The sequence below is a fragment of the Patella vulgata genome, chromosome 6 (genome assembly GCF_932274485.2).
Source record: "Patella vulgata chromosome 6, xgPatVulg1.2, whole genome shotgun sequence".
NCBI classification, from domain to species: domain Eukaryota; kingdom Metazoa; phylum Mollusca; class Gastropoda; family Patellidae; genus Patella; species Patella vulgata.
The window spans coordinates 19,269,611-19,296,884 of NC_065884.2; the positions used below are offsets into that span (position 1 = coordinate 19,269,611).

A 27,274-nucleotide genomic window follows, 5' to 3' on the forward strand; every position below is an offset into this window, starting at 1 on the left:
TTAAGTTTATATACAGAGCAATGATAATACCTCTAATCTCTGTTTGGATGTACTTTCTAGTTGTAGTTTATTCTCTAATTCACGTATTTTACCCTCCAGTCTTGTAACAGAATGTTTATCTACTGTACTTGTTTCAAACGTAGTAACTTTGGTTGATAGATCATTTACCTATGAAAAAAAAACCTCCCATTCTTAGTACAGCCACAATAAGTTCATTTGTAGAAAAATTTGATTACCAATCTCATAACAAAAACCTACCAGAGTAACTCTTAGAACACAACATATATAAATAGCTGTTCTTGATGAAGTCTGTTTTATAGAAAGTACAGGTTTGATAATTGTTATTTTGAATATGTGTACAACAATAGAGCTCATCAATGCACAATAAAGTCTTTAGTTTGAAAACATTTTTATTTCAACTTACTGTTTGTTTTAAAGCTTCTCTTTCTGAAGACATTTCTTCTATTTGGCGTAGTTGGTCTGATATTGTAATATGATCTACAGATTGCTGAAAACCAATAAAAAAATCCTTAAACATACATTATGCAAGAGCTAAATCTGCCTATTGCAGGTCTATCTTTAGGCCTGAAATGTCAAAAATTATAGTGAGAACTGCCAGCTCTTTATCTAATCTCCCATAATGTATCTTTAATACAGTAAATTATAAATTCTTATGTAGCCTAATCTGCACTGTAAAACACTAGATCAAATTACTCTTTGTCCAAATGGTGCTATATAAACATTCTTAATAAATTTGATCATTCATTTTTAATGAAAATTTTATTTGGTAATGAATAGGTTAATATTTTTAAAGGGATATAATGACCCAAATAAATGTTGAAATGAAAGAGTCTAAACCTGTGAATGTATTTACATTATTAACAGAGGTGAAAGTACTTAAATAATTAGGGTTAAAAATAGGATATGAAACAATACTCCATAGACAGGGCTAACATAGTTGAACAAACCAATTTGATCTATGTGACTACCAAATGATGTAGGTGAAGAAAATAGACATAAATAAGTATATATCGGTAGTGTAGACTAGTTCCTGCTGAACACAACTACATCTAACTTCTGCAAGAACTACACTATATATATGATAAGTATATCTTACCTGTTGTACAGCAGCTTTATATTTTTTCATGATTTCTGCCATATCTTCTTCATTTTCTTCTATTCTATTCTGTAGATCAGATTTCTCTCGTAATATTGACATACATTTATTTTCACTCTAATAAAATAAAAACATAAATAATGGCTACATATATCAATGTGGGTTATTTGATTGTGCTAAACAATAGTTATATTTTTTTATGAACTCAAAACCAACGAAAAAGATACAGTATTAATTGACTTTTCTTAAGACAAATAATTATAAGGGTGTAACCATAATTGTACATCTTAGAATGACTGAAGGAAAGGAAATGTATAGCGCTTCACATCTTGTGAACACAATACCATGAGATAGAAATAAGTACTCTTAAATTCTATAAAATTTCAACATTTCTCTAAGATTGTATTTTAAACCAGCAAATGCGGGAAGGAACAAACCAAAAATACATCGGTGAATACATTAAGGATTGGCACATGCCGATGAATTGCACATATCTTATGTCGCCCAGATTCAAGCATTTACACGACATGCATTAAAGTGGGAATCTGAACTCCATATTTTAATATTGGCTTTAAAAAGACAATTGGTATCTCATAAGGTGCACTAAAGAAATTAGATTTGGACAGTAATTGAAGGAAAAGATCTGTGTACGACTAAACACAGTGTCACTGTTAGTCCCACAGGTTTTGCCCTTGAAATATTTCAAAAGTCAACAATGATTGAATGTGTCAACAAACCTCTTGTTTAGCTCTGGACAAATCTTCTATTTGTTGATTTAAATCTTGCATTTCTAACTCCATCCTCTTTTTTCCTTTAATAGCTGCAGCTGATGCAAACTCAGCATCCTCCAACTAGTAATCAATAAGACAAATTTCAATAATGATACATCGTACATGACTTGTAATTTTAACTTGTACTTAATCCGTGGGAAATTAAGAATGAACTGAAATGTTTGGCTGGCAAATATTTGAAGTGAGAATCCTGAAAGCTGACAAAGTATTATCATTGCAAATATAATCCTAATATTACCAACATGATGTTATTTTTGCAGTTACAGACTGGGGCCTTATTCACAAGAACTTAAACCAAAACATTTGCACAAGGGAAAGGCTGCAAGTTCAATATAATTGAGTTTAACTTTTCGGGAATAAGCCCCCTGATATTTGAACTAGGAAAAGGCTGCAATTTCAATATATTTGAGTTTAACTTTTCTGTAATAAGCCCACTGATATATAAATGTAGATCTGTAATTTTTACCTTATTTCTGAGTTGTGCTATCTGAGATTTAACACCATCAGCTGTTTTTTGTTTGTGTAATGTTGTACTAGCATCATGTAATAAAGCTTTCGTTTTCTTTAAATGTCTCTTTAACCTCTTCTCATTATCTACAATACATATATTTAATATATCAACCTCTCTCATAAACAACCAAATGAATGCAATGCCAACTCCTCGTGAACCTAGTACTACGGTCATTTTGAGACTAACAAATGGTCATCTTTATTTCTATGGTCACATATGTAATTTCGGGAAGAGAATTTCCTCCTACTCTGCTTTGATTTCCAACTATCAAGTGTACTTTTACATGCACACCAATGTGCCTTGCATGCACTACTTTTGACAGATGAAAATTCTCTTAAAATATAAATCAAATAAATGCATTAATCATCCTAATTTTCATTCATTCAGCAGAAAGTTTTATGCTAATAAAATGAAAATAAATACCTATATCTCTTTGTGGTTCTCTAGAACCTAATTCTAATAACTGTCTTTCTATTAAAGCTTTTTCTTCCTGCACTCTTTTCTTCTCTTCATATTCTTCTTCTACTTGTTGTTCCATTGATTTCAACTAAAACATACAGTAATAACTATACAAATTTTTGCCATGTAACAACATTAGACTCAAATTCAAGCCATGTCATGTACAATTGCTTTTGTGTCTGCCAATTTAACTGATTGATATATTTTTAATGCATGCCTGACACAGAAGCAATGGAAATATTTAGATAGTGGTAGTTTTGGAATAAATTTCTGAGTCTGAATCTACCCAGTATAGGTAACCACATAAATTCTAGATTATGTATACAACCTAATTTACAAACCTAATCCTTATTTTAGCTTTCAAATATCTGTTGACTTAATAAAACTGAAAATAGCAGGTGTCATCTAAATAGCAATAAAATCAACAGTTAGCTACTGCTACTATGGGCTAATGAGAAGATGGGCATATGACATACAGTGTGCTATGAGGGAAATTTTCCCCGGATATTGGCACTACAGCCTACTCTTATATCGAATTCCAACTGCCAGGGGATATTTTACATGCACGCCAGGGGATATTTTTCATGCATGCCAATGTGTACACAGGACTTCAGTTTTTTGTCCCATCCAAACAACTAGACAGCTTTATATCAGGCCCTCCATCCTGCACTACTGGCAAGGGGAAACCACACCAGAAAATCCTGTTGAACTTTCTCTGCCAACACCGGGAGCAAGCCAGCTTCTTACCCACTTAGCCACCTTCGCTTCCCAAGCTACTATGAGTATCAGAATATTTGTCAGGCTGTATATAGACCCGATATATCAAATTACCTTTTTCTGTGTTCTACATCTCATATCTTCTAATTCTTCTTCTTTTTCTTCAAGTTCTTTATTATATTGTTGTTTCATTTTCTCTATACTCATTTCAATACGAAGTTTAGCCTGTAAAAAAAGAAGCAATTTTATTCTCTTTACTACCAGACGTGCTCACCACATACATAGAATGGTTCTAGGAATTCAAATAGATCCTGTGATGAATAGTAGTACAGTTTCTTATAGACCTTGTGATGAATAGTATTGTTTCAAATAGATCTTGTAATGAACAGTTTCAAATAGAATCAAAACATAAACATGGAAAAATGTGTCAGAGAGTAAATGGGGTTTAAAGTCCGTGCAACTTAGTTAATTTGGGGACTAACAAAGTCTATGCACAGGGGTCTTTTGTAAGTAGGTGGCCAGTTAAAAAAAAGTCCCTACTTGTTCAAGATGTTGTATTTGACCAGCCTGATCATCTAGTTCTTCTTCTTGTTCTTTTAATTTTCTTTCTAATTCATGTTTCAATCTCTTTAATGACACCAACTAAAAAACAAAATAAAAATCAATAAAACAAAATAATAGTAAGTTCATTTTAACAATTATCACAATAATATAGTGAAGTTTAATCAGTAAAAAAAAAGGACTACAAATCAAAAATGCCTCTTCGCTCAGAATAAAGTAATTTGAATAAAATTTTCAATATATTCATTTTTCATCATCTATTTTTGAACTATTATAGCAAGAATGGCCAGCTCTTTATCCTAATCTTACACAATGTATATTTAATTAAAGCAAAGTTTCATAGAGAAAACCTTCAATGAAACATCGCTTTAATCAAATAGTAATTGTGTTCCATATTATGTTTTTGTGTTTGTTACATTACATGTGTCATTTGCTAAATGCCGCTCAAAGAAAACATATCTTTTGTGATGAAGCACCCCACAGATGATGGTTTTTACCGAACGAGTCAAGAACATCTAAGTCCTCAGGTTCCTTAAAAACAATTCTATAATCACCTCTTGATCATCTTTACCACTGGATGAACCAATAATATCTTTTAATTCTTTCTCTAATCTTTCTGTTTTGTCCAACTGACTCTCAAAATCCATCTTCACTCTCTGTTATAAATAATAAAACCAAATTAATTCAATATCCATTATACACTGAGACTTCATTATAAAGCAAGCGTTTACATGAATTGTAACACACAGAACAATTGATGTTAAACAAATACAATGTGTGGATCCACACAGATGTGTTATAGTGACGTCTAACTATACTTTCTCAACAAGAAATCTTCCTTTGTATGCAATTTACCTTTAACATAAAACCAGACACTACCACATATACCAATTCAAACCTTATATGGCTGTGTTACATTACCATAAAATATTTCATGCATTCATCTATATTTCTTTTTGTCAATGACAAGAAAACAATAAAATATCATATTAATACATTCATTTTCTGCATAAATGACATATATATATACATACATGTGTGTATATATGTATTAAATTAGAATATGAAAGTCACTGTACCATGACACTCTGCTCAAGGGCATATTTTTCGGTCATTAGACTGTCTCTCTCCTTCTGTAATTTTTCTCTGTGTTGTTTTTCTTCCTTCACATCTTCATGAGCCATGTTGATTTCTGCATCAAACCTTTACAATAGTAAATTAATTGAGAAATATAATATAATTTTTCTACATTTTTCTATTACTGGTAATTGATAATAGTGATAAAATCAATCATAATATTTCAGCTTTGAGCATTTTGTAATTAAATTCTAATAATATGTGATCTTTATAAAAAGCACACTTTCATTAATATTAAAGGGGAAGGTTCATCTACATGTAATCTGTGGAAAACCACCGATTTTGACTTCTCACAAGATGCAGCACTGTGAAAACGCACCAATTTCATAATTGGATGATTATAAATCTTGTTTAAAGATGCATTATGTAAATTTGCCTAAAACAGGTCATTCGTTTGGTCTCAAATGTTATATAAATCATTAATTAGACATTTAATCACATGCCAAGCCCATAATCAACACTTAAGGTTATCGGATGCTTTTGATTTTCAACGGATTTAAACGCAATTGCTAATTAATAATTTCATTAAAAAATGGATAATCAAGACTTAATAACAATCGAGAGTACACTATTCTCCAAGCGGCAATAACTCTGCTCAGAATGAAGTAATTTGACTGAAATGTTCAACTTATTCCATTTTCATTATCTATTTTTGGAACTATTATAGCAAGTATTGAAAATTTCAGTCAAATTACTTTATTCTGTACTAAGTTATCACTGTTGGAAGTTTGGACTTAAAATTGGCATCAACTGTCTCCGTAGCATATCCAAGAATTTCCGTTTGAATGACAGACGATAACTGGCCTATGGTACCCTCGATTGTCAGTCCGTTCATCGGCACTTTCCGGTAGTGAAGTCAGTCATTAACGGTAAATGTTAGGTTGGTCAACATATGGACGACTGTTTAAATCCAAGCTGTATTCATACCATCCGAGGGTCTACAGCAGGCCCGTAGCCAGCTTGCTGACTGCGGAGGGGCAGTGAAGTTTTTGTGGGGGGCACACCCGGTAGTCTATTTTAGAGCTATGGTCGGCAAGTTTTTTTTCGGGTGTGTGTGTGTGGGGGGGGGGGGCCTGGTCTACAGAGTTGATTTTGGGCTTGCTATGTAAATAAAGGTCTGATTAATAATTTTTATAACATTTAAAGCCTATAGAAAGACTTGCAATAGGTATATTTAGCTCTTAACTAATGTATCCATTTGAGTGTATTTTAAATGGATTAACACATGGAAAATGAGATATTGTCGGACAAATGCCTGATCAGCCATTTTATACAAATTTTTACCTTCTTTGTTTTCTCTCGAGATCATTATTTCTGGACATTCTTTCCTCAAGATGTAATTTAGTATCCTGCATCTCTTCGGTTAGTCTTTGAGCTTTTTTACGAGCCACCTGCACCAGACGTCTTTGTTCTTCTGCTTCTTCTACTGTATCATGAAGCTGTTAAAAAAAAAATATTGTTTAAGTGGATCCTTGACAGAATGTTCATGAAAACCAGCATTTGAGTTAATACAATGTTTCTCAATAAAATGAAGCCATGTCAGTTATCTGTCCTTGAAACAATGTCTGGAATTATGTTAAAGACATGAAATTTTGGGCATAGATTATTATTTTTAAAGTGGGCCTGTGTATTCAACATCACTGACCCAACTTTCGTAAAAGTATTGAATACCATGCAGGATTAAAATGGCATATTTGTGATATTTCAACTATTATTTCAATGAAATATGAAAACATTTCCTGAACTAACTCATTCTCTACACCTAATGATAAAATAAGTATTTTTTACTATTGTTGTTGGTTAATATGATAATCAAATAAGTACATTTTCAAACCAAATATTCACCAACTGTGAAATATTTATTAAACTAACAAGTGGAAGTTTTACTCCCAAACTAACATACCCTTTTCTCTAAAAGTCTTCTAGATTGTAACTCAGAATCCATTTCTTCTTCATGTTGCTGCTGTAGACGTTTCTTGGTAAATTCCAGTTCTTTGACCATTCTTTCATATCTATCTTTATATATGGAATCACCAGCTCCTGTAAATCAAATAAGTGTAATATTAACTGGGGCATGCCAAGTTCGAGATAAAGGAGTATCAGCAATGACAAGAATAGTCATGGGGAAACCTTTACAGATACTATAATATCCCCTAAAAATTCAAATATCCAAATCCACATACTGATATTTATATGTAGAATAAATCATTTAAATTTTGTTCTTTCTGTAACTTTTCATCAAAGTTGGTGAAAATTGCCAAGAACTAGCTACAGATGTTGCAATATCCCCAAAATATAAATGTCTTATTTCATTCACTGGTTAATATAAGAAATCCATTAAATATAGAATATGATTCATTCCAAAAACTCTTCTATTAAGAGTGATTAATAAATGCAGCATCAGCTATATTACCAAGAATAAATATATATGTAGCAAATCCTATTAGAAATCCTATGAACCTAATATTATTCACTTCTGCAACTATTCATTCCTAAATGCAACATCAGCTGTATTAGTGAAATTATACATTACACTATCTTTTTAATCATTCTTCACAGAATGTTAAACAGATGATGCCTTCTTACATGAAACAGCATTCATTACATAAATCTCAATGTTTATGGAATTAATCTAGAAAATCTAATATAAAGGATCTGGCTGTGATATAAATAGATTTTAAAATAAACAGCTAAAAAACCTACCCACGCATTCTGCTTATTTTTGTATTAAAAGCTAACCCTCTATCATCTCTACCATCTACTAGATCCAAGTCCAACTCATCCACTTACAGATAAATATTTATATTAATGTAAACATAATCGTGCAGAGCTCTAATAAAAGAGGAATAATAAATTAATTACCATCTAATTCGTCTTCCATCTCCACACTGGATGCATTCCATAACCTGGATTCCATAACCTCCATTTGTAGCTTTTCATTTTGTCTTTTGATGTTAGCAAGTTTGGCCTTGTTAAGAGAAATAAATACTTTATTATGGCATGCTACAAAAACTTTAAAATGATACAAAAGAAATAGGGTTTAATATTTTCACAATTTATCTTTGTATTTTTTTTATATTCTTTAGTTTTGAAATTATACAAAAGGAATGGGGTTTAATATTTTGATACTTTTTATATTCTGCAATTTCACGTGGGGAGAGAAATATCTAGACACAATAACAGAAGATAATTCTACATTTATGTGCTGGTTCGATTATTTTGCTATAAGCTTCCTATAGAGTTTAATTTTGGTCAAAATAAGACTGAGTTACGAGGTATTCCTGTTTCTCTGACAGAGAATGCATTGTTTATTATATGGCCAAGATATGATGATAAGTAAGAAACAAATTCATAGTATTTTTAAACTAAATGGTTAGTGCATTCATATTTTATAAAGAATTATGGCTCTTTTAACAGAAAGTCTAAACCCAAAGAGTTACAGTTCTGTTAATGAAAAGTTCAAAGATTAGATATATCTGAGTTTTATTGGACAATATGGTAAATAAATTATGAAATAAATCAATAAGTACAATGTCAACATAAATAATATATTACATTTAACATAATATCTTATTACAATCAATGTGAGGTTAAATGGGTAAAATAGTAAGACCTTTCAGATCAGGTCATCCTTGGGCAATATTTGATCAATTCTACATTCACAGTGATATTAGAAATATTGTAATGTTTTGTAAACATTCAAATATCCATTTGATTTAATTTTTATTTTACTGAGGTTCTTAGCTAAATTTGGGTTTTTAAGTCTTAGAAGAAGACACACATTTATATAGATTACTAAATTATATCAATTTGTACAAAACTATTGCTTTTAGAAATATTCAGATCAATTTGCATCTTAATATCTATCAAATACCATTTGAGACATTAGTCAAGGGACATGATGATCATATGAACCCTAGAATACTCAATTCAAGAAACAAATTTGAAGTAAATGTGCACGATTTGCATTTTTCAAAAAATATTAAAACTTCTCACAACTTAATTCATGCTAATATGTACTCAGATGGAGTACTCACATTTCATTAAGAAAACAGAATTAAAATAGCACAATAGTTAATCTCCCGGCACAATTTGTATTTATTGGAACATGTTAAATTAGATTTATTATTTAACATTTAATTAAACAGACATTATGCAAGAGCTAAATCTGCCTTTGCAGGTCTTTTATTTTAGGCCCAAAATGTTATCTAAATTATTAATTAGACATTAATTAACTTATCCAGACCATAATCAACTCTCGATGTCAACGCTAACCTGCGATATTTATTAGTAATGATGATCGAGGCTAGGCCAGAAAATCAATCGCTAAAATCTTGGTTCAAAGTGGATCAATTTGACTGAAATTTTCAGCAAATACCCTTTACATTATATAATATTGTGGTTTGTAAGGGATACCTATATTATTTAAATTACACTTAGAGACTTTAAGCAAGTGATTAATATATAATACCTGTATTTCCTTGTTTTCTTTTTCTAATCTCATTCTTTCAGCAGTTTCAGCCTCTAGGAGTTCAGTAGCTTGATTAGATGTAGAATTTTCTTCCACTAGGTCTGCCGATAATTCTGACAGCTATAATCATAAAATACATCATTTAAAAAAATATATAATGTTTTTATTATCATTCTTTATCTACATTACTTTATTTCTAAAATAAGAAGAATAGACTTCTGTTATCATCATTATTCAAACAACTCCACTAAAAAATAGTTCTCAGTTTTTGTTTAAACAAATAGATGTTAAATCGCACTTTGCGCACTGACAGTTCCAGAAACGACACCATGGAGACTTAATAGATCTCATAAACGACAAGAATCATTGTATTATCCATTCAAATCTCATATATATATCTAAATGAAATACTAATTAATATATCTTCTAATGATTAGACAGAACACCAGACACATCAAATGTTTCCAGAAATGACGTCACACCTCATCTTTGGGTACTGTGTCACAGAAATTACAAGAATCATTCTTTATGAAATACCAACTGATGTATTCTCTTATGATAAGATGCTTCAAATGGGATTTTAAGAAACTTCATACAATTATTTTGTAATACAAGACCAATCTCTTTTTCCACTTACCCTATTTTCAAATTTATCACATTGTGTTTTATATTCATTTCTTTCTTTCTCTAACTTTTCTATCTTCATCTTCATCTGTTCTATTTCAAACTAAAATAACACCAACAAATATCTCTACTGGGTATTTTGAGACTAACATATGGTAATTTTCATTTTCTATGGTTATGTGTAAAATGCAATAGACTTTTTACTGCACAACTAATGTAAACACAGGACCTCGAGTTATTTTTTTGTCTTATCCAAATGACTAATCACAATTTCCTTGTCTTAACAAGTGGGAAATTACCGTGCCAGTTTTCCATTATATTTTATGGTAATATGACAAATATGGTAATATATACAAATTTTATTACCATTTCTAAGTACAAGATTGAACTGACTGACTCTATTTCATAGCTCATTAAAGAAGTAAAAGATATCTTAGCTTTTAAAAGTGTAGTAGAGACAAGATAATTAAGTGTTTATTAGTTGTTTAATGAAATATATAGAAAGTAGAATTAATCTCTTCTCCTACCTCTTTATTGAGTAGATCTTCTTCTGTTTTATGGACATTTAAGACTGGTTTTATTTTAGTATAAAGTTTCCACCATTCCCAATCTCGTATTTTAACGTATTTCTTCACGTTTCTCTGTATACAACTTACAGCCAGATGTTGAATCTGAAAATATCCAGTTAAATAAATCTTTAAAATGCATAGATTACCTTTAAAATATCATTAAAAACATGTCCACACACCACGAAATCCTTAACATTAACAAATCTTTGTCAGAAAGAATATGGATTTTTTCTTTTTAATCTTTATGAACTGAAGAATTTTGTTACATTTTAGAATTTAAAAGGACACTAAAAACATAATATGAGAAAGTTTCTTTGCCCAGTTGAATTTTTTAACAATAACACTTTATCTAGTTTTTGTCCATTATAAATTCTTTAGCTGTTAATGTGAAAAACTGAACCTCAATTTCTCTAGATTTTGTCCATTAACAATTCTTTAGCTGTTAATACGAAAAACTAAACATTCATTTGTCTAGTTTGTGAGTGGCTGAATACATCCTGAAAGATTTATTCTTAATTTATCTTTTTTTTGGCATGAATTTTTTTAAATTTGATATAATCAGAAACTTACCCTTAATTTCTCTAGTTTTTGTCTTGCTAAATGTCCGCGACATAAAGCTTGGAATGCTGTTACATTACCAGTTATTTTTTCATCTCTAGATACCTCTAGTTGTGCCAGAGCACCAGGTCTAAAAAACACCTAGAAATAAAAATAGAAGAGGAATTAATGTGGCTGGAAGTAAGGGTATCGTTAGTAGTTAATGGTGGCTAGTGTTAAACATCTACCAGATACACTTACTGACCAATTATATAGAACCTTTAACAAGCACCCATTCTACTGTCAATTAAACCATACTTCTACTTAACAGCATGGTACAATATTAAATGGTTTACTTTCTTATCCTAATGCATTTTATTTTATGTTATCTATCTTAAGGGCTTGATGCATCATTTGCATTTTCGCTAATGTAAAATATCAAATTTCTCACAGGTTAATCCACGCTAAACATGTACATCGCTAACCATTTAATTAAGAAAACAGAATCAAAATAGCAATGCAAGATAATCTCTTGGCTTGGATTTAATGGGATTAAAACCAGGCTGGCCCATCAGGTTTCTCCGCTACTAATAAAAGATGGCAGCGTAATAGTGAGCAGCATAGATCGACAAAATTTCAATTTATCATAACTTTGTATATGCTGAACGGAATTGAATCATTTTTGGACTGATATTCCTATTAGAGATTAAACTTTCACAATATGTTAGTTTACAAGGGATTTCTATCCCATTAAATGACGCAACATCCTCTTAAATATAGAAGCCCCATTACTTTTATCAACTTTAATTACAAATATCCATGTATACGGTGCTAAATGGAAATACAAATTGTATTTATTCTAGATACAGGTAATAATACAAAACTTAGGAGACAATCAATCTCTGTCTGTTATTATATTTATTGACTTGTGTCAATTTCAGTATAGCTGATGTGTTGATATTTTTTTGTTAATGATACTGGCAACTAGCTGATATCAAGGGAGCCCCACTAGCATAAAACTGATTCTTAATTTTTTTTAGTTCCATGCAATTATCTGGAGAAGCTCTGTAAGTTTGAAGAAATACGAAATATTACTGTTATTTTTTTAAACTGATAGTGATCATGTCTATTATAAATTTGTCATAGCAAGTCACTCATTACACAAAAACAACAGACCAGATTCTTTATTTGAATTATGTTACCCAATTAAAGGTAAGGTTATCAATTCCCAACAGCTCAATATTGTGAGCTGATATTGCCAATAGGTTATTTCTTAACTTTCTGCATACATACAGTCATACACATACATACTTCAGAGATACTCAGGCAATATCTATACCGTCTTTAAAATTTGACGCAAAAGAAATCCTGAAAATCTGGATTGAAAAAGCACTGCTTCCCCTTAGGTCATCCAGATAGTGAATGACCATCCATTACAAATGAGGGAATGACCATGTGTAGTATCCATATATAGTAAACACGAGGAGAGGTAATTCTTTTCTTGTCCAGACTTCTTTTGTCGTGACACAGAATTACAAAGACCACCAGGATGTTGCCTGTCCATCTTGCATATAGTCAATGATTGAACTGGCTTGAATCAACAGATGCTCTGTGAAATCTGGGAATGTGACTTCAACTTTCTTTGATGAAAGAATACAGATAGTTGATGTATGTATCAAGTAGAGACATCATTTCCTATAAACAGACAATGTACATCTAACCAAACTGAACTTTTTATTTATTCAATCAGTCTATATAATACCTTATGGAAAACTGTTGGGGGGGGGGGGGGGTTCCTAAAAGAAATTGTGAACAAACTTGGATAGATCTAGGATTAATTCTCTTCTTTGTTCAATAGGTAATACTCTCCCTTCATGATAAAAGCTAATATGACATCTATTACACATGCTAGAGAAACATATTCCACTGGGTTATAAACAAGTAATAAGAATAAAACTCTACTCTGCTGTATTCAACCGCCATTTGACACATAAACCACATAACTGTTTGAACTGATGAAGAGTCAAATCAATTACTGACACTATTAAATAGGTAAGTAAAATAAACTAGTACATAATGATATACTCATATATCACTTTAACACAGGTAAACCTACTATCAATTAAACTGTTAAATTATACATTCAGCAAAAACGATGAGGTTCATCAAGTTGGTTAAAACATTGAGAGTATGGAGAATTAACTTGTTTCTGTAAACCATTAATCAATACTAGGGTGACCCACCATAAATAAATATCTCCAAATATCTCGACAATTACGTCACAATATTTATATATATGCCAAGCCTCAAATCAGTTTCACACAATTATAGTCACTAAATAAACGTTCATGTTGTACTTAATAAGCTATGACCATTAATCATCTATAAATAATAGACTGAAAACTGGTTCCAAGTGTCGTCCATAACATCCAGACACTTTTGAGTAAAAGATAGGTTACGTGCCCTTGTTTTGAAATTAGTCTCGCTTAACCAGTCTATCAACCATTCTACGTCTGATTGACAGGTCGGGATAATCAAGACTACTTTTTTACGAAACATAACAGAAAGCTAGAACAAGAAATTGAATTTAGAAATAAGCACGTTAGCTAGCTCAACAATTGTTTTAAGAAGCTTGTAAAAGTAAAATGAAACTACTGCTAGTATCATGTTCCTGTCTAACCCGAGTGTTTCAGAGATATTATTTGTACTAAACCAAAAGATGCCGCTCTTAACGGTACAGTTAATGATAAAGCAATTTAAAAAATGAAACGAACGTAATTTCTTAATCTGCTGTAATAACCAAGAAGCTTAATTTTACTGCTATTCAAAACCGTCAACAATAAATTTTTTATGGCTGTAATAGTTGATAGATTTGTAGAGAATTGCACGTGCCATGGCTATTTATAGTATCATACTGTCAGAAAGTTGGTCTCGACACGGCGAATGTGCACGCTTCAGTGGTAGTCTCGAACTATCAGCGGTGGGCTGTATTTCTGTAGAGTGCATGGGTCACCCTATCAATACTTCATGTTTCAACAAAGTCAATATGAATGAAATAGATTCCATATATAACGTGGTATATTATTAATCAACTTATTCACTTTAAACCCAAATAAAGGTTTTGTGTATACAGTGTTTTGGTTCTGTCCATATGTATCTGTTAGTGTTGCAGAAACAAGAACAATACTACAAATTTAAAGAAAAACGCTATAAATAAACAATAACAATAACAACAACAAATTCTAAAAAACAATTAAATAACAAATACTCAAAAACATTTCACTTTTAACAAGAAAATAATCAAAATTAACTTTGACTACCTTATAATCGTAAGTATTTTCTTCTGCTAGCTACAAAATTGTCAAAAAAAGACATCAAAATAAACACAATACTTCATGATTTTTTTTTACAATGCATATTGTGAATGAAGTGGGACATTTCTTACTCGTTCTAGAACATCAGATACCACTTCTAATTTATACGAGAAATTCACACCGCTAAAAGTGTTTCGGTTTACTTCCACATCCTATACGTTTGATTCAAAATGTTTGATCCTTTTGATTCACTATTACAAGAGACAACTGAGTGTTTCATCTGTTCATATAAGTCAATAATAAGTTATTACTATATTAGGGTTTGATTATTCATAATTAGTTTAGAAGTTAATTATGTCTACATGTATTAATATCTACCTATAAGATAATCCAAAATAACATGATAATATAGGATTAACTGGGGGTTAAATCTTTACATGTAGGTCAAAACATGGGATTGTCATTCATAACAGAATCAGTCAATCTCTATCTTCACAAAGAGTTCAATTTTACAAATCTATTTTCATCAACTATCTTTTAGGAAATACAAAACTCTAGTCAAAAGTCGTACAGATATATAATAGTACTAATAAATAAATCACAATGAGATATTCAGGAAAATCATCACGAATCAACTAAAATTATCACTACTGACCCAACTTAATGCAATGCACCCTTCAGTTCCATCCAACCACCAGAGCAGAACAGTAGGATGCTATACCTAATTTCATCTCCATCAAATGACTGTTCAGTGCACTCAGGCCTACAAACACAGGCCTACTCTTCTTTGATTTTAAATTGTCATGGGTATTATTGTGTCCACGTAAACAGGTGCAAAGGCTCAACTTATTTTATATGAGTTGAAATGACTAGATGCCTTTTCCTTGCTAGGCCATTCGTCCAGCTCCAATGTAAAGGGGAAATGAGGCTGAAAATTCTTGATAAAATTTTGTCGGCCAACCCCAGGATCGAACCTGGGACCTACAGGTTAGTGAGCCAGTGCCATACTCACTGAGTCATTTTGAATCCCCAAATCAATGCAACACATATTTAGTTTCATCAAACCACTCCTCATCCTGCTAAATCAATGCAATGCCATCTTCAGCTTAGTTAATTCAAAGTTCAGATCATTCAGATTTCAGTTTATTCAACATCTATATACAAATTACAATAGAGCATAATTTGGGTGCTAACAAATTTGGAAAAAAAGAAACACATGCAAATATAACTTAAAACATACCAGTTAGAAATACAGTTTTGAAGCCTATAATCCAAACTTGCAGGTGACAGTTACAACCAGTAGCTACTGGATTGAACACAAAAACTGGGAGGTATATACTCCCAGACAGTAGAATATACTTGAAGGCAAAACAAAGTGATACCAGTAGGAGTTAGTTTCTGCACACATTCCACAAATAATTTATAACAACTTAATTAATAAACATGCCTAGTAAAAATTATATTTCTTAATATGAAGCTACTGCATGAAGAGGAGACACCCTTTCTGGTAATAAGAATTAATTAACTATTGCAGCATCTTGATTTTCCAATCAAAGTCTATTAGGATCTTAATATTCAAAGAAGTATATCTTAAAGCTACGATAGAGGCAACACCCATTCTGCCACAAGTCATTAACTAATTAGATGATTACAGCACCTTGATCTTCATTACATCATACAATATATCACCTGATACATCTTTATATACCTCTAATTAATATAACCTCTTTATTAATACCAACATCAAAGTACGGGTAATAATTAAGTTTGTGATTGGGTTATTAAGATACAACCAAATGAGGAAGAAGCTGTGGCTCAGTAAATAAGATGCTGGCTCACTAACCAGTTGGCCTTGGGTTCGTTCTCCATGTTGGTCAAGAAACTTCCTCTGGATTTTGTGAGGTGGTTTCCCCTTGTCAGTGGTGCAAGATGGCGGGCCTGATAATGCCAGTGTCTAGTGTTTTGAATGGGACAAAAAACAAGGTCCTGTGTACACATTGGTGTACAATTAAAAGAAACTTTGACATTTAGAATTTCTGTCCAGATAAAATTTGACTCATAACTTACTGTATGGCATAAGCCCATCTTCAATAGCCCAGTCAGTTCAGAAAAGTAGGATGTTAAACTCCATTTCAACAAAATCAATTAATGCGAAACATGAGGACATTTTAAAGTTATTTTCTGATAAAAGTATTTATCTGGTAGTTATTTCTAATAAATTTATGGCAATTTTGGTATATATGAAAAGTAGAAACATCCAAGCTTACTAGAAAAATGCTGGATTCCCTGAAAAACACCCATGGTGCACATACAGAACAAAAATGTAAGGGCTTCCAGTTCCCTAACAGGCAACCCGACAATTAGGGATGTCTGCTCGAATGGTGCCAAAGGTTGCAAGCGAAAATTGTCTGATTTCTCACTTGATGGTGATCTTAAACGTACAAAATTTCAAAACTTAAATATCTAAAGCTAAGAGCTTTTAAATTTTCTACTTTTAAAAAAAAAAAAAAAAAATAGGAAGCACAACTTAAATAGGTGTTTCAGAAGAACTGAAATTCAAATTTGTGTAGCCTTCAAATGAACCAATAAAAAAGGAAGAAAGCAAGGGCATAAAGTGGCAAAATAACTAAAAGAAAATATAACAAACTGTAATGATTAATAAAATTTTCCTCCATAAATTATAGTTTTAGAATAAAAAAAAGAAATGAAATAGTTACACAATATTATTACTTCTACTTAATGACATATCTATACAAGACTGTCTGTTGACTTTCACACTTAATCTCTTTGTGTTTTAAGCTAATGCTAGACAGATACTAATAACACCATGTGATCTGATAGTATTTTGTAATTAACTCAGATAATGATTATCATAATATAACTAAGGTAATACTGTTTATTAATAGACAAAAAATTCCACAACATCAACAATGGATGCTGTAGTTGTCTGTCATATCATTAACCTCCTTTGATATCCACATGTCTACAAAACTTACATAGTCATGATACATTTTTTAATTGTCATTCTAGCTTCTGTGTCCAAATAATTACTAAGGCTAGCTATCAGTGTATTATTTAAACTTTCCAGAGCACTTGATACCATTTTCCATTGACATGTAGCTAGCAATGTATATTGTACTTGACAAATGCACCAGTGTCTCTGTGTCCATATGCACAGAAGTTACCAATGTTTTACCTATGTAATCACAAACTATTTGCTTCATTTTACTATGAGTAACGATAAGATGCATTAAAACCAAAATACTCATACCATGTGATACCATTTCTCATCTATATTGGAACTACCCAAAGCTAACAATTTTCATCGTAATTTTGAATGCGATGAGTGTAATTATCAGCCAAAACCCTCTTTTTAAATAATATTATTTAACAACAGAATAATCAATGATTTAAAATTATCAGAGAAATAAATCACAAACCTAGTGAAAACCAAGCTAATCCGTTCCCACAAAATTAGCAAACCATTTCTCTCACATGTGCTGTTCAAGAATGGTAATTACTACAAGAGATATGGGAGTTATTAGAAACAGGTAAAAAATGACAGCCAGAAATAGACCAAGAGGAAGGAATTACATGTACAGAAGGTGTAAAATAACCAATGATATGTGGCTTTATATCCTCACTATGGCAGCTTAAAATATTTATACACACATGTAATAAATAGTAAAACTTATAAAGCACAAAACCAGTTATTCTAATCTTAAAAGCTCATTTGCCACAAGAAATCTGCAAGTATCTGATATGTTAACAAAAATACCTAATAAAACTTGCACTTGTTGAAGATGGTATCAGTTAGACACATGTAACTTTAAACTGAATCGTGTATTTAAATGTTTAAATGTCATACAGTTTTACAAAATTTCTACTGATATTTTTCTTTATTAATGTCTTTCCCATAAATTAAGTTCTCTGTGTAAAATGTATGTAACATGATTTTCAGTGTGTAGACTGCTGATAGATTTAAGAGTATGGATATGTTGAACATGTAGTAATTAAATTAGTTTGAAGTATTAGGTTTATTTATTCAGGTAATCTGATTCATTTTTCTTGGCAGGTAAAAATATGAGTGTTATTTTACCATGTGTATGTACCTGAAGAAGTAACGCCAGATGTTTGTAGATTGTTTTTGTATTAGTTCAGCTTAACTTCCAATCATTAACTAGTCTACAATTCTAACTACTAAACTGATTACTACAACACTGCACAGCATCGGGGTTAAAACTATGGTATTTATATTGTACATTACCATAATGCTACTTAGGCCAAAGCAATATAATTTTTAGTTAATCAGGGTCTTGATCAATAAATAGTCATTCGAACCTTGTGAACAATGTTGAAATTCTAATAACATAGTAGGCAGAATGGCTGACAGGTATCTTCTCTAGCGGGTCATCAAGATTGACAAATATGACTGAAACAGGAGTCCTGATCAAGGGGATGTCATCGAACAAGTCAATTGTCTTAAATGACACAGAAGATCCGATTTAAAATTTAAGTCTCTATTTAATTTCTAAGACAGTGAATATTATGCTGAATTGCTGATTAGTAAGCATACAGATTACCATTATTAACATATATATCAAACCTCCTAATATATCTATATGTACCTTCTTTATTCCCACTTATTTATTCCTGCCAACATCAGTTGCCTTACCATACTCTTTGATCAGTGAAGTGAGATAAAATGTGTGGAACAGAAAAATAGTTGTATGACATTAATAGAGTTTTTAAGTAGGTGAAATCAGAGAATATAGGTTAGAATATAGGTAATGGAATGAAAACAAATCCCCAATATTTAACACAAATATTTAGCTGATAAAAACTTCACTGGTCAGAAAACTCAACAGACATAATAGATATATAATGGCACCCAAATATTTTTCTTTTCTGTTATGTACATTAACCAATCGTAAGTAAAAGTCAGTTTTTCTATCCACTAATCTATGTAGATACCACATTTCATTTAGTTAAATTCATGTAATCGACAATTTTTCAGTGAAATCTCGCTTAGTGATCACCTCAATATTATAGCCCACTCACATAGGACTGAGAAGAGAAATTGGGATTAAATTCCCCTCAACACAAACTAGATAATTTTCGGACTAACATGGTTCAATTTTATTTCAATAATAAGTTTGGACATAGGGGTCTTTAGCAGTTGGAGAAAACCAAAAGATTAGAAGAAAATCCATGGGGTGGGACAGGCCACCCTACACTTTGTCATGTACACAGACCTTACGATCTAATCGCACGCCTTAGATCATTCGGCCACACAACTAACCACTCAAGATAAAATTTCATAAGAATGTATCAAATTTGTATTTTATCAGGACCAATTTGTACCAGTCCCTCAAATGGTCTTAATGATAGGATTTCACTGTAGTTTTATAGTCATCATTCCAATGTATGATATTTTGTTAATAGTTTATTAAAGATACCTTCCCTCGAACAAACTGGGTGATTTGATGATATAATTGGACTAAAAACATATTCAACCTAATTAATCTATCAAAATTTGCTTCAAATCCTTCTCGAAACATTGTATTCGCGAGGGAATATCCGAGACTATGACAAATCTATTAAAAGAAGTCATGTTTTTGTCGCGTTACGTGGCTGACGCGGTACCTAGCAACGGATGCGAAGCTGGAGGAGAATCGATTGCATATATAAGATGATGTTGTCTTTAATCACATTCCATTTATCATAAATATTGATGTCTAATTAAATTCCTGGATTATCCACTGTCCATATCTTTTTCTGTGGTTTGTATCTCAGAAACTATTGTACATTTAAGTCTGTCACTTTTTCCTAGTCTGCTCACCATCAAGTTTATCAACATGTTATACATCAAGTGCTCCCTCTTCGCGTGCAAACTTTGACGTCACTTGAACAGACATCCCTAATTGTCAGGTTGCGGGTTAGGGAAACCTATACATGATTGTCCTGTATGCGTTCCTGGGGTCTTTTTCTGGAAATCCAGCATTTTTCTATTAAGATTGGATGTTTCTACTTTCCAAATATACCAAAATTATAAATTTAGTGGAAATAACCACCCGATAAATATTTTTGTGGGAAAGTATCTTTAAATATACACCAACATACATATAATAAATGGCATTTTGATGCCTATCAAAAGGTCTTTGTTTAAAATTCTTGCAGGTGTGGGTATGAAAAACACAACTCAGTTTTTGTTAAAATTCAGCAGAATTAACACACATTTGGGAACATGTTATTAAAATGCATTAAACAGAAAATGTCACAGCATCTCTAATTGAGTATGGTGAAAAAAAAATAGCTTTAAGATATGGGGACATTTGAAAATCGGATTTTAATATGTTTGGTTCTGCATATTTTAATACTAATGAAGTTTATATCTTATGTCATTTTTATATAGTGATTTGATAATCTATAATCTATAATCTTTATATCTAATGACTTTATAATCTAGGTAGCTTATAATGAGGATGTTGTAAATGATAAAATAAATGTTTTACCTGACTCAAACCAATTCTATAGTTCAGCTTATCAATATCCAAATAATCCATTAGATTTGTTACAGCCTGAAATATATTATAATAATATAATAATTATTCAATATTCATATAATTACTATCTTGGCTTAAAATACAAATGTGACGTTATACTTTTATGTTGGCGTGTCGTTATTTCAAATAATGTAAGGGCAACAATCGTACATTATTTATCCTAGATGAATTATTGAACTTGTGTGACAATTTCATTGAATAGCACAGGTTTTTTTTATTGGTCTCGAGCAAGGCATTGCATAATATTTTGATACAGCACTCTGACTGACGCCCTCGTGCAGTATCAATATATTACTTAATGTTTTGCTCTCAACAATTGAACCACACATAACAGCAGTCAACAACATATAATTACATCAATACAAACAAACTTTTGTCTATTATTGAAATTTTTGACAATCTAATTACATTACATGAAGATCTAAGAACATTTTAGCCACTGTGATTTTTTAAAATCATTCTTGACCAAGCCAAAGCATCTGTTGACTAGACATGGTGTCACAATATCACTCTGGGAGAAAGTGGATGAAAACCCTTGTCAGTAATAGTAGGTCAATTGAACACACCATTTAGAGTTATAAAAATGTTACCAGGCAACAAATGAAATGAAATGGGTTTTAACGTCCTACTGTTCTGCTCCTAACCTGGGCTAATGAAGACGGGCATACGCCATACAGTGTGCTATCAGGGAAATTTTGCCCGGACAGCGGCACTACGGCCTACTCTTATATCGAATTCAAACTGCCAAGGGATCTTTTACGTGCACGCCAATGTGTACACGGGACCTCGGTTTTTCGTCCCATCCGACCGACTAGACAGCTTTCCTTGCCAGCCCCTCCGTCCTGCATCACTGACAAGGGAGAACCACGCCGGAAAATCTGGATGAACTTTCTCGGCCAATGCAGGGATCGAACACCCGACCTCCAGGCTAGCGAGCTAGCGTCTTACCCACTTAGCCACGTGATCCCCCTCCAGGCAACAAAATATTCGCCACAGTTGGTAAGTCATTCTTTATTCTTTGTAGGTAATGGGAGAATTGAAAAGGCATTAAAAACCGATCAAGGGCAATAACCCATAAAGTAATTAATCAGAATTAATTTTAAAATTTTGGGCTTCCAGTACTAGTATTCAGATGATAACGTTGATAGTTCTTCGAGTTATAGGAAATCATTGAAAATTAAGGAGTTTCTTCATCTTGTGAACATAAATACTGGATGTAAATTTAAGTCAATCGGTTCAGAAACTTGACCCACACAAGATATTTCTAATTGATCATGGACACAACTCTATTAGCAAGTATCAGGAATCTGTTAAAATCTTAGCCTTCCTCCAATTACGAACATAAACATTATTCATCAGTTTAAGTTCCTTGAGTGGCCACAGGATTTTTCTCTGTGATAAAGTGCCATGAAATGATTGAAAATTATAAGACTTCCTTCACTTATGAACATAAACACTATGTATAATTTGAAGTCAATTGGTTGATAACTTTGAACTCCTACAGATTTGTCTAAGTGATCAAGGGCTATAACTGACTGTTGTAATTATCAATAGGAATTATAGTTATGGACTGGAATTTTTGACGGGCTACAAATAATAATAAACCTGGCCTTGACATCAAGAGAAGTAATAATAATATGTTACAGCTATAATATCAGCATAATAACTCAAATTCATTATTTGATAAATCAATATTGTTTTCAAGCATTTTCATTGTATCAAATATAAATTATCATTTTACAAAATAATAAAGAGAACTTCAACACACGCTTAAATTTATGTGCTGTTAGCACATTTTGTAGATTTAGCATTTTGTAAATGGACATATTATTTTTACTACAGAATCTCAACATGGATAAAATACATTTGTTCCTGCACAGTATATATAAACAAACTGAAGAATCAGTAATGTTTTTTTTTACAAAGAACAAAAAAAAAAACAATTGTTGAAAACCTTATTGAGAAAAGTTATGATAAAATATATACATTCTAATATACTAATTCAAGATATAATAAATACATGCACTAACCTTTTTCTCATCTTTATTTTTACCAGGTCTTTTATCAGGCTGTAACAATACCTCAAACTTCTGACGGAATTCAGAAAACTGCATGTGATCAGGAAAACCTAGTGACAAATACATAATCTACTTTATAACTGATTGTTAACAGATTTATTAACTTTGACATTTTGTTTGCACCATGTGCACTACCGGTTTGTTTTTTGGTTAATATACATTCTGCTTTTCTATGTATTCTTGTTCTCTGTTTTGTCAAGCAGAAGAAATCTCTTAAAAGTACATATTTTAACTGGTATGAAATTTTCAATGAAGCATATTCAGTATAATACTGTGCACTAAACATTAAACTTATATAAAAGATTAAATTACTATTGATTTGTGACTCAGGAAAATAATTCACTTATTGCATACTACAGTTTAACAAGGAATATGATAACATATTGATCCCTAATGGTATAATAATACTTTTATATGAATTAATACACACACTGGTACATAATACATATATTTTTGCATAATATTTAAATAGCAACTTTCCTCTAAAAGTGGGTTTTTTTTTTCAATCAAACATTTTTCCACACACAGGTAATAATCTGTTATCATTAAGTTGATAATTATGTTTTAAAATAAGGTTATTCTTACCTTGTCTAAAAACTCTAACGGCATCAAGTATTTCAAAACCTCGTAACTGGGACCTAACTAATGGCACATTCATCAAATGTTCATCTTTTGTTTTATCACCATTCTGTACATTTCCTCTTAATTCACACAAACCAGCATTATTCTGTGCCACCATACAGTGTAGGAAATGACATCTAGTTCTACGTATAGTCTCTATTATAGAATCCTGTAAAACAAACCATATATTATTTCTTTCATTTTTATCCACTGTCAATAGTTTATCTTTTTTATAAGCCTTCTGGTAATCTTTCATCGCTAACAGAATAATATTACATAAACTGTGCTAGTTTACAACAGATAAATTTTTTTATTTTTACTACACTGGTTTATGAAATGAATTGAAATGAATTACAATTAGTATTACAAGCTTACAGCTTGGAATTTAATTTGTAAACCATAAGGATTTTTTCTTCAATGAGTTCTTCACTGCTAAAAGAATAATATTACATCTATTGTTCTAGTTTACAATCGATAATTCTATTTTTATTTTTTTACTACTCTTTTTTTTATCAAATTGCTAAAAAGAATTCCAATTAGTATTTAAGAACTTACAACTTGGAATTTAATTTGTAGACATAGAGATTTTTTCTTCAATCCTGCTGTTGATGACATGTATGTTCGTCTCATGCTGCCTACTCTACGTAATGATGATGCTCCTTCCATACCAGCTATAGACCCACTGACCATACCAGCTACTGGTGCCTTTACACTCATAAATAACTGACTCATATTATGTCTGTAATGTATCATCAAATAATAAACTTACATTTTAATTCAAAATAATGTTTCACAATTACTTTGGAAATCGAATCAGAATTAAGATCTGTAAAAAGTCAGGACAAATCATCAAGAGAAGCAATAATAAAGCAATACAAATTTAGGGAGAGAGAGAGAGAGAAATGGGGTTTAACGTCCACTAGACACAAACTAAGTCATTTCGGGACCAACATATGGTTTAATTTCATTTCAATAATTCGCTTGTGTGTAGGGGTCTTTAGTAGTGGGAGAAAACCGGAGGACCCGGAGAAAACCCCCGAGGTTGGACAGGTGACCCTACTCGTTGTCACGTACAACGAGGCATTCGAAACCACGCCAGTTGACGCAATGACAGGCCTTATGATACAGCGCGCACATGCTAACCAAAGTAACCATTCAGCCATCCAACCCCCCGAATACAAATGTAGGAAAGTCTGTTTTATTCCATTAGCTTCCAAGAATTTTGTATTTTGTTTATTTCTTCAAGCATAGAAAATTACAAGAACTTCAAAATCTGATTTGTGCAAGGATTCTCTGCCACCTATCAGGGATTAAATTATGCCAATATTCAGTAGAGAAACTTCAAAATTAATCTTTGCAGTTTTTTTTCAGTGGACTCTAGTGAAAATATTTAGACTTGTGTCTAGAATGTGTATTGTGATTGTCCTTGTAATCCTGATATCAATTACTTACTTTTTGGAATCTTGTAATAATACAAGTGAGTTTCTAGATACAGGATTTTCACGGCAAGATTTTAACCAGCCTGCTGCATTATATTGTACAGGACAGGTACCTTGGAAATGATTCAGTATGAATGTGTGACCTGGAGCTCCTTTACGTAATAAGCTTTCTCCTGAAACAAAAAAAAAATGAAAATAAGTTTGTTTCCTTAACTGGAGAAGTGCATTTTTTCAAAATCTTTACAATAATTATCACATATTATCTATTATACTTTTGGATTACTGTTGATTTCTTTACAGGAATTTGAAGAGTGTTGGATTTGATAGATGTGTATTTCGTTTTGTTATGCGAGCCATAACCAGGACATTGAAAGTTCTATACCAGTGTCGACTGAGATAGATCCACGGAAAAATTTCCTTTATAGTGAATCATAGAACACTGGATGACTTATGCCTGATTTCATTAGCCAAGTTGGTAGTTAAACTTTATTTCATTTCATCTATTTGTTACATAACAGTACAGATATGTGTACTGATATTAATTGGGGCCTATTCATAATGAACATATAAAATTCTTGCTAGTACTAAATTGATATTTTAACATCTTGATAACAATTATACATGTTGATTTGTATTGACCTATGTAAATCTATATATATTTTTTACTTACGTCGAACAGGATGTTCACCATGATGAGAGAAAAATCTTTCCATAAAACTATCTTCAGTAGCACCAGGATATATAGCTTCTTCATCCAATATCCATAATAAACCTTTCTTCTCTGCATCTCGTAAATCCTGATTTGATGATCGTAGCTGCAATGTGATACAAACAGAATATTATTATGAAATGTGATACATACAGAACATTATTATGAAATGTGATACAAAACATTTTTATGGAATGTGATACATACAGAACATTTTTATGAAATGTGATACATACAGAAAATTTTTATGGACTGTGATACATACAGAACATTATTATGAAATCTGATACATAAAGAACAATATGAAGAAATGTCAGAAGTGAATGTTCAATCAAGTCACCAATAACTTAATTCAATCCACAAAATATTTCTGAACATAAACTAAATAAATCAAGGATTCCTTCAAGTAATGCACATCTATAGTTAATGTGCAAAAATTGATAACCAAAGTACAGATAGATAGTTATATTATCTTGAGTTCCGGTTGGTTCTGCTTCCCTTCGTGGAGATAATTTATGACATAGAAAAATAGAAGAATTATTTAATTGCTTGGGAATTGAGCTTTGACGATAATGAAAATTCTCAGAACGAACTAATATTACAAAAAGTTTGCAGATCATTTATGTTATAAGTCAACATTTACAAAATTTTCAGCCAAAACGGGGGGACATGATCGAGCAGTCCAGAATTTCTTTAGTCCGATCAACTCTTATATCTTTTATATGAACGCAAATGTGTGGATTAATGTGGTTTAACTGTAATAATATATTATATAGTGTACATACCAGAGATTGTTGTGGTGATTTATCAAATAAAGATACCATAGCTGCTGGACTGGTTGTAACAAAATCAAAATCACATTCTATATCTTCCTATAATATAACAAATACAAACTGGTTTAAATAAATATATTCCAGAACAAATAATAAATATAAAAAAACAGTCTTATAAAAATGTATATTGATCCAAATATCTATAAATCGAACAATCCTTGTGTTTTATTTCATGACATCATCATTGATTGCATAAGAATAACTGGTTTCTATCCACTGA

At 31.5% G+C, this 27,274-nt stretch overlaps 1 protein-coding gene across 6 annotated transcripts in view; it reads right to left on the minus strand.

Annotated features, from left to right (window-relative positions):
- Window positions 1-27,274, minus strand: part of LOC126824734 (unconventional myosin-XVIIIa) — an 88,776-nt gene that overhangs the window by 6,119 nt on the left and 55,383 nt on the right. For all 6 annotated transcript variants that reach the window (XM_050554080.2, XM_050554081.2, XM_050554083.2 and 3 more), the window contains 24 exons: window positions 27,007-27,093; window positions 26,183-26,327; window positions 25,526-25,685; window positions 24,629-24,812; window positions 24,038-24,242; window positions 23,405-23,502; window positions 21,324-21,389; window positions 11,528-11,656; window positions 10,916-11,059; window positions 10,402-10,491; window positions 9,765-9,884; window positions 8,156-8,261; window positions 7,197-7,333; window positions 6,578-6,732; window positions 5,236-5,359; window positions 4,711-4,812; window positions 4,136-4,237; window positions 3,710-3,820; window positions 2,843-2,966; window positions 2,375-2,502; window positions 1,855-1,968; window positions 1,118-1,234; window positions 425-508; window positions 31-168 (listed from right to left, as the gene is read on the minus strand). In XM_050554080.2, the coding sequence (XP_050410037.1) occupies window positions 31-168; window positions 425-508; window positions 1,118-1,234; window positions 1,855-1,968; window positions 2,375-2,502; window positions 2,843-2,966; window positions 3,710-3,820; window positions 4,136-4,237; window positions 4,711-4,812; window positions 5,236-5,359; window positions 6,578-6,732; window positions 7,197-7,333; window positions 8,156-8,261; window positions 9,765-9,884; window positions 10,402-10,491; window positions 10,916-11,059; window positions 11,528-11,656; window positions 21,324-21,389; window positions 23,405-23,502; window positions 24,038-24,242; window positions 24,629-24,812; window positions 25,526-25,685; window positions 26,183-26,327; window positions 27,007-27,093 (2,970 nt within the window). The remainder of the gene's footprint in view (window positions 1-30; window positions 169-424; window positions 509-1,117; window positions 1,235-1,854; window positions 1,969-2,374; window positions 2,503-2,842; window positions 2,967-3,709; window positions 3,821-4,135; window positions 4,238-4,710; window positions 4,813-5,235; window positions 5,360-6,577; window positions 6,733-7,196; window positions 7,334-8,155; window positions 8,262-9,764; window positions 9,885-10,401; window positions 10,492-10,915; window positions 11,060-11,527; window positions 11,657-21,323; window positions 21,390-23,404; window positions 23,503-24,037; window positions 24,243-24,628; window positions 24,813-25,525; window positions 25,686-26,182; window positions 26,328-27,006; window positions 27,094-27,274) is intronic.